General features: G+C 40.6%; 1 protein-coding gene across 1 annotated transcript in view; it reads right to left on the bottom strand.

Annotated features, from left to right (window-relative positions):
* Positions 1-6,115: 6,115 nt before the first annotated feature.
* Positions 6,116-8,797, bottom strand: part of ISOC1 (isochorismatase domain containing 1) — a 19,905-nt gene continuing 17,223 nt past the window's right edge. The window contains exon 6 of the mRNA XM_077768866.1: positions 6,116-7,305. Coding sequence (XP_077624992.1) covers positions 7,159-7,305 — 147 coding nt within the window. The 3' untranslated portion in view covers positions 6,116-7,158. The remainder of the gene's footprint in view (positions 7,306-8,797) is intronic.

Genomic DNA, 8,797 nt, shown 5'->3' with positions numbered 1-8,797 from the left:
TGCGGGACTCGAACCTGTGGATCGCGAGATCATGACCTGAGCTAAACTCGGCTGCTTAACCCACCAAGCCACCCAGGCGCCCCTAGAGGACCATTTTTTAAATGCTCACAACACCCTATGGCCAATCATTGGGTTTCTTATGACTATGAAAGAAAAAGAAAATGAGGTAGTATTTCTTACTCATACATTTCTAATTGTGCTTGCATTTTCTAAGATCTATTTCTCTTGAAATTACAAAGGGCATCCTTGATTGAGCATTTACAATGATTCCTTCTAAGAATCTATTTAACACTTAAGGGCAGTCAGCCATACTGTGTTTGCATTGTTTGGTTATGTGAAAAATTTCCAAGCCTCAATTCTAATACCCAGTGGCTAGATGAGGAGTAGATACTTTTTGTCATCTCCCCCAACTCCACTTGCTGTAGGCGAGAACCCTGAGATCTCGGACAAAGTTTCTGAGGGCCACTATAGTGTGATCTAGCACAACTACTGAACTCTGCCAGACCCTGCCCTCCCCCACTGCAGCACACCCCCTCTATCTGCTGGCAGATAAGATCTGTTCTTCAGCGCCTCATGCTCCCACAGGTCTGGCTGGCTGTGCTAGGTCTTTATGGCCCTGAACACTTCTACCCGGACACTTCTCAGTGTTATTTATGCAACCAGTCACCTTGAGAGGGGAGTTAACCACTCCTTTTGGGCACAGAGCAGGCTTGCTTGGGGCGCGTTGGTAGCACAGTCGGTTAAGTGTCCGACTTTGGCTCAGGTCATGATCTCACAGTTGGTGGGTTCAAGCCCCGCATCAGACTCTGTGCTGACAGCTTGGGGTCTGGCGCCTGCTTCAGATTCTGTGTCTCTGTCTCTCTCTGCTCCTCCCTCACTCGCACTCCATCTCTCTCTCCCAAAAATAAACATTAAAAAAAAAAAAAAGAGTAAGCTTGCTTACTGCTTGCTCTAAATGCTCAATGTATACCCAATGAGTGCAAGTCTCAAAGGCAGTCCCCACTCCAGTGCCTCTGCAGACACTTCCGCTTCTGAGTAACATCAAATCCCAGGCCTAACCATAATTTTAGCTTGAAAACTCTTGTTTATAGGTTATCATAGCAAATGACTTGATTTTAATTCCTCAGAATATTGAGATTGGTCATTATGGCAAACAAAAACACCCAAGGGTTATACCGTATGGGTGTCCCCATTTCTCGTAATTCTAGTAAGTTCTTATGCTATTTTTGGTCCTAATCATTCAGGTCTCTAAAGATTTCTATTTCACTGACCTTCAAGACACAAAATATTCACATGTTTAAGAAACAGATTCAGTCTTAGGGAAGTATATTTTGTCATTTAAATAAGCCGAAATTAAATTTGTCAGAGTCATGGAGTATTCACCAGAGAAAAGCTATTTATCTCTGAAAGTTATGAACGCAAAGCTTGGACAAGTAGATAAAACAGTATGTGGAGAAGAAAACTGCATTCTTGAATGCAAATGTAAGCCAATTAATGAATGTTCAAAGGAAGTTTAAAGAGAGCATGATGGTTGACATTTAGTGAAATTTTTATGTTTCTCAAGGAGCTCTCTAAAGAAATTAAATATTTAAAGTAAAATGTGAAGTCTTCAAAACAAAAATCAAGCTATTTATAGCAAATCTCAGACGGCAGAGGTTATCTATATAAAGAAAAAACTTGGGGATAAAGAACTTCTAGTGGTCACTCATGCTTTAAGCGTGATCACGGCTTGCTCTTAGAGGTCTCCATAGCACCTCGTGGGATTGCCCGAGGGCACACAGCAGAAAGGTATCTAAATTCCACGTTCAAATCCGCAATCAAAATCTCGACCTCTGCCCTTCTAACCAGCTCAATGGCCTTGGGCAAGTTACTTATTCACTCAGTTCTTCAGTTACATCATAGGGTTATGAGGACTGAGTTCACAGATACATAACGCACTTTGGTACCTGGCACATTTCCTAAGATGATGGGCACTCAACCCCTTGTTCAGCTTAGTTCACTTTCAGAATCTGCAGCAGAGAATTTACAACTATAATGAACCTGACTCATGATGGAGTCCAATCCCATCTCTTCATTGTACAGATGAGAAACTGGCTCCAGGTGCCAGAGCTGTTAATAATGAAGCCAGATGTGACATCTCAAAGCATTACATAGCCAGGGGCTACTTTTCCGGTAAGAAAACTCCCCATTCTTCTCTCTTTCCTGCCAATGCCCTTCACCGACAAACCCAACCTCCCCTGCCTTTCTGAGAAGGGAAGGTGATGAACACCTACACACACAATGCTGTATCGAAACCACGCTGTCTATGTGCAGGAATAAGTTGATGAAATCCAATACTGCCATCCTAAGATATTTGCTTCTGCCAAATTCTCTACAACAATAAAGCACTCACTTATTGGCATACGAGCGATACAACCAAGTAGCTACTAACGGTTGGGGGGCAGCCAACAATTTTCACTGCTGTTGTTCACAGGTATCATGCATTTTCTCTAGGGTCTTAGTTTCTTGGAAAAAAAAAAACCTCCACCTTTCAAACTTGTAGTTTACAAAGCATTCCACACTTTCAGTTGAGGCTGCCAAAGAGGCTATTCTGAAAGCACAATATGCATTTTCCAAAAGCCCAATTCAGAGCCGCATGTATTCAGTGTACGTCAACAGTGAGTACTTGTGTATTAACTGTAGCTCTGAGACACATCCCCTTTATTTCTTGCATTTAAGTGCCTGAAGAGGGAGGAACAATTTAACAAGGAAGCAGCTGCGAAAACAATGAATAAATCTAAAGCCTAGTGACTCTTAGAGTTTGGTAGCAAAATATACTGTGCAACCAACAATTATATCAGGAAATGAAGCCTCATATGACAGGTGTGTGCTAAGTTGACTATTTTGTGCATTGAAAAATACAAAAAGCCAACGAAGACAATGAAAAAAATCCAGTATTAACATAATGGACTACAGAACATATATTTTTCCTTCCTGCCCCACTTTTCTGGAAACAAATTAATAGGAGCGAATTGGAAAACAAGTAGACATTATTTTATTTTCTTGGTGACACCCCACTTATTTCCTTCCTCCTTTTCTTCGTGGAAACAGGATTACAAATTTAAAAAATTAAATAAAATCAAGAAAATTAGTTTCCCATGGCTGTGTAACCAATTGTCACAAATTTAGTGAGCTGGAATAAGAGAAACATTATTACCTCACAGTTCTGTAGGTCAGAAGTGCGGGCACCTCACGGCTGCATTCCCTGGTCAGGATCCCTCAAGGCAGAAATGAAGGTGTCAGCAGGACCTCATCCTTGTCTGGAGCTTCTGTGGGAAAATCTGCTTCCAAACTGCCCTCACGCTGTCTACTGAATTCCGCTCTTTTGGCTTGCATAACTCAAGTCCCTGTTCCCTCGCCAGCCACCTGCATTTTGAGGCTCACAATCCCCTCCATCTTCAAAGTCAGCAGCCGACTCTCTCTGGCGGAATCCCTGTCACACTCAGGATCTCTTCACTCAGAAAGAGCCCAGTCCCTTTTAAGATCTCTGAATAGATACAAGCTACACAACCAGTCTCCCTCTGTTGAGATGCACTGATTTGCAGCACCTGGGTGGCTCAGTCGGTGAAGCGTCCGACTTCGGCTCAGGTCATGATCTCGCGGTGCGTGATTTCAAATCCCGCTTTGGGCTCTGGGCTGGCGGCTCAGAGCCTGGGGCCTGCTTCGCATTCTGTGTCTCCCTCTCTCTCTCTGCCCCTTCCCCGTTTATTCTCGGTCTCCTTCTCTCGCAAAAATAAACAAACATTAAATAAATTTAAAAAAAAAGAGATGCACGGATTTGAAACTCAAATCACCTGAGCAAAACCCTTTAACGCCATACTGACCTTGGATGTTTAATCGCCTGCATGGGAGAAGGTGCCTGTGTGTGTTCCCACGCCAAAGTGGGAACTTTGGGGGTCATTTCAGAACTTTGTTTCCTACAGTCGGCAAATCGAGATCATACTCTATTCAACAGGAATAGATTATTTTTACTTAACCACCATTTTGTATTTCAATCTCTTCTAAAAATAAACTTTCGTGCTATCTATTCAGACTTAAAAGATAAAGAAAAGCAATGTGGAAGAATTCTAAAAGCCAATTTCAATTACTTAAAAAATCCATTCCAATCTCTTCTAAGTAACTGATCTTCTCATTACAGTAACCTAGTGATTTTTAAATTCTTTTAAATCAAAGGTTAGATGTTGACAGTACTGCTCCGTGGAGGATTAAGGAAGCATTAATGATGTGCGAATATTGATGTGTAGTTATTTGACAATGAAAATAATTTTTATATTATCGGCCATCCTCCCGAATTAGTGAGAAAGCCACCTGGAGAGACTAGATGAAGACTGCGGCACCGGAAAAGCTATAGGCACAGAAGTATCCCATTAGCTTTGCTAAGTAAATGGGTGTGCTGTTTTATAGATTGTAACACGTATCCCTGTCATTGTTTTTCCCCTTTCCTTCCGATCATCTTTACAGTATTAACCACTCGTGTCAGGAAGTACAAGACAATGTATTAAAGAAACCTGGTTCCCATTCTACTATACCTTTAGCCATCTGTGAATTTTTAGAAAGGCCATTTATCTCCGGGCCTCACTAGCCACATTTCTAACATAAAACCATTTTAGAAGTGTAGAGCTAAAATGGACCTCTGAGATCATGATCTTCATAGTTTCAGCCACCTCTAGTCAAATTTAGCCAAACACCAACTTTTATAAAGGGAAAGTATTCCAATTAGAGAAATGTGTTATTTAAATTGCTATAATAGGGTATTTACTTTCCTGGTTGGAGAAGGTTATCACTTTCATTACTTTTAATTTTAAACTTCTGCAGATGTTTTTAGATTTTGATGAATGAAGCATCTTAATCCTTCTCCTGACCCCCTTACAGTTCAATACACTGAACTAAGTTTCTGCTTATGTTCTCAACTTTATTATTTACAGCAGTTAAAAGAATATTGTTATCCTACACAAGTGTAGGCACTTCCAAACTCAAAGCCTAATGTATTAAAATCAGTTCACTCTTCCCAGAATAATAAGGCCATGTCACCTTGCTTCGGACAATCTGCAAGAAAAAAGGGAGAAGCCAGAATTCACAATGACTCTGAACTTCGGTACGCTGACATTCCTGAACCTTTGATATAACCTATCTTAATTTACATTTACTGAGAGGCTATGAAACATCTGATTTTGCATCTGCCAGAAATTTCCCACAGGCATCTTTTTTCCTCAGCACATAGTACGTTCTTTAGAACTTAGCAGGTTCTCAAAATATATTTCCAGAATGAGCCTAGAAACTGCACAGGTCCTGCTTTCAAAGAGCTGACAATCTAGTGGGAAAGATGGGATTTTAGCAGCCCAGCAATACCCACTTCAGGCTTCTAACCTACAGAATGGTAAAAATACTAAGTCTGGGTTGTGTTAAGCTACTATGTTTGTGGTAATCTGTTACCGTAGCCATAGGAAACTAACTTGGGGATCAGGGAAATTAGTTTCAGTTCTGACAAGGCTTCGCTGTGGTGGGATTTCACGACAAACAAAGGGTCTGGGCGCCGGGGCGGCGGGAAACAGGTGGTAATTAAATCCTCGCCACACAAAATGTGATCCCTTCTGAGCAGCACTGGTGGAAACTAGCATTTTATTTGGAAATGCAAAATGTCAGGCCCTACCCCACACCCACTGAACCAGAGTGAGCATTTTAACAAGATCCCCAGCTGAACTTCATTCTTACTAAAGTTTGAAAAGCACTATGTTGAAGTTACTAAAAACTATTTTAGAATGTGCAGAAACCTTTGATTCTTCTTTTCTGACACCCAAGTCTGCTGGGGGAAAAAATACTCAACCACACCCACAAGGAGACTGCTGGCTGTTATTCCCAATGATAAAAGAAATAAGCATGTCTACTGCTCTTAAATAACAACAAGGCCCTGAGGTAAAAGCCATTTGCCCCACCTGCAATGGATTTTCCTTTGAAAATTCCCTTTGGTTGAGAGATTTTAAACATCACAAGTTTTACACCTTTAAATAAATATTAGAATTCCTGGTATAATACTCAGAGGTATACTGTGGGGAACAAAATAATTTCATTCACATAATACATTTTCTTTAATTACTTTAATATAAAAGACAGCAATGTTCCATATTTCACATAATATAAAAAAAAGTTTTAAAACCTTCTAAGTTTTTAATGAAAATAAATTTATTGAAGGGTAGCAATGACTACAAAATTAATACTACCAAATCATTACTCAAGCCTTTGCATTAAATGTAATATTTGGATGGTAGGGAGAGAAAATATCAAACAAGAATATGGACATTCAAAAACTCGATTTTACCCAGGCTTTAACTCTTTGCTAAATCTTGTGCATATTAAAATATGTACTCAAGACTGTTGTAAACACATTCAGTCAAAGTCAGCTCGCCACTAATCATACAACATTGCAAATCATTCCATTTACAAAACTAAATGGTGGCCCAATGAGTCTTTCTAGGTAAAAGATCCCAGTAAAAAAAGAACATTAACAGAGAATGAGTGATGGTGACTAGAACAGGAAAATTAGCATCCTCAAGAAAGATATATAATTATTCAATACAATTTTGTTTGGTTAGATCAATGCAACTCACTCAAGTAAGATGACTGCATTGTGAGAGAAAGGGGTAACATGATCTACAGGCCTGTTTTAAGTTCTCATCTAATAATCTTATTTGAATCAACCTATAGAGTAAAAGCACAGAATCCATACTACAACACACATCTTAACGGTACTACAAAAGTCAAATCACGATTAGCCTATTTTTTTCTTTACAGTGCACAATTTAAGAAAACGTCACAGGAGTATTTACCTTAGAAAATAATAATCAGTGGATACAGTACAGACAAAACAGGCACCTCCATTTTAATTTTTAATAAATAAAAGCACACTAAACAAAAAAAAAAAAAAGGAAGAAAGCAGCACCTGAAGCCTTCATAACTAAATGCTGGTACCCGAATGGTCTAACTGGTTATGTTTTACTAAGAGGCGCAAAAAAAGAGCCAATCTTTGACTTGAACGTTTTAATTCTAGCAGAGACGAGAGCTTGTCTGGGCTTACAGTCCTGTCACCTGGTGTGGAGGAGGAGACCAGTCCTTCAAACGTCCTTATACTTTGGAAAGCAGGCCTGACTCTGGGGCGCTCGCCTTAATTAAATTCTGAATTTCCTTGAATTTTGGATGGTCTTTATCTGCCACCAGCTGTAGCAGAACAGCCTCACTCGTCGTTACTATGATCCCAGTTCGAGCCAGACGCTTTAAAAAAAAAAGATAAGGACAAATCAAGAACTATAGTGACAATGAAACTGTATTACAGAAGCAAAAGCAATGGTGGGACACAGTAATTAGTGTCCTCTGGTAAAGCCTCGGTCTTTGGCCATACCATCAAAGTCACGGATGGAGACACACCACAAACCCATTAGGATTATTCACTACATTAGTGATAGGGACAAGAAAACAAACAGAAGAAAATACATTGCTAACATTATGATTTATGTGTGCCAGGGAGAGAAGGAAAATAAAGACTATGAATGTACAACAATGATTTTTTACTTTCTTTTCTCTGTCTCCAAACATCTGACATACAGCATGCATGCCCTTCCCGTATGTAAGAAATGACTGGTGGTAGAAGACCTTCAACCAAAGGCGCCTGGCTGGCTCAGTCCAACTTTGGCTCAGGTGATCATCTCATGGTTCATGAGTTCGAGCCCCACGTTGGGCTCTGTGCTGACAGCTCGGAGCCTGGAGCCTGCTTCGGATTCTGTCTACCTCTCTCTCTGCCCCTCCCCTGCTCGCTCTCTGTCTCTCTGCCTCAATAAATAAACATTTTTAAAAAATTAGAAAAAAACAAGAAGACCTCAAAGCAAGGTCTAAGAATGTGCCCCTGGGATGATGATAACAGAACCACCACCACTGGAACCATCATAAACTTCAGAATAAATAAAGAGTATAAAATCTAAGGCCCATCTAACGTTTCGCTGACAGGTCAATGAATGTCCTTGCCAAACTGCCCCAGTGGAAACATAATAAAGAACCAAGGACAGAAATCTCAAGGGGGGAAGGAGGGGAAGAAGAGGACAAAGAGGAAAAACTCAAGAACAAGAGAGAGGGGTAGAGAAGGAAATGGGAAGTCTAGAGTAGAGATGTAGTCTCTGCATGTCTCTGTTATCAAAAACCATTAGGGAAAAAACTGGCCAACTGCTATCCCAAGAAACATCCACTAACCATGGAATACAGGTGTTTAGAAATAATTCCTAGGCAGTTCAGAAGAAAAGACCCAGATCAATCACCTCCTCATAAAAAAGGAGTCCCATGAATAGCCAGGACATCTTTGCAGAGTGAAAGTTAATCCTTCAGATGACTACAGATGCACCTGCCCAATTTTCCCACAGGCAGACCAAACCCTTCCTCTTTACCCCAAGGATGCAGCAGGGAGTAGAAGCCATAGCCTAGTCCCCAGAAAACAAGCTTGGATTCCACAGCCAGTGCAGAAGGGCACGCAGAGCAGCTGACCAGACTCTAAAGAAATGAACCAACAGCTGTTAACACAGGAAAGAGGGAGGAAAGACAGCAAGCATATCATGACGCTAGTACTTTTTATGTTGGGATAAGTAACGCAGGTAAGTTATCTCTAAGTTTCTTATGGACTTCTGGAAACTTAATTTCCTCCTCCTTGCCTTTTAGTCAACTTCTTACTACTGTATCAACACCCTAAGAAATCTCCAGGATGGTGTGCTCGCTTCCGAGA

This window comes from Crocuta crocuta, unplaced genomic scaffold (genome assembly GCF_008692635.1).
Source record: "Crocuta crocuta isolate KB4526 unplaced genomic scaffold, BGI_CrCroc_1.0 scaffold64, whole genome shotgun sequence".
NCBI classification, from domain to species: domain Eukaryota; kingdom Metazoa; phylum Chordata; class Mammalia; order Carnivora; family Hyaenidae; genus Crocuta; species Crocuta crocuta.
The sequence above is the reverse complement of the archived record's forward strand: the minus strand, read 5'-3'. Positions and strand labels throughout refer to the sequence as shown.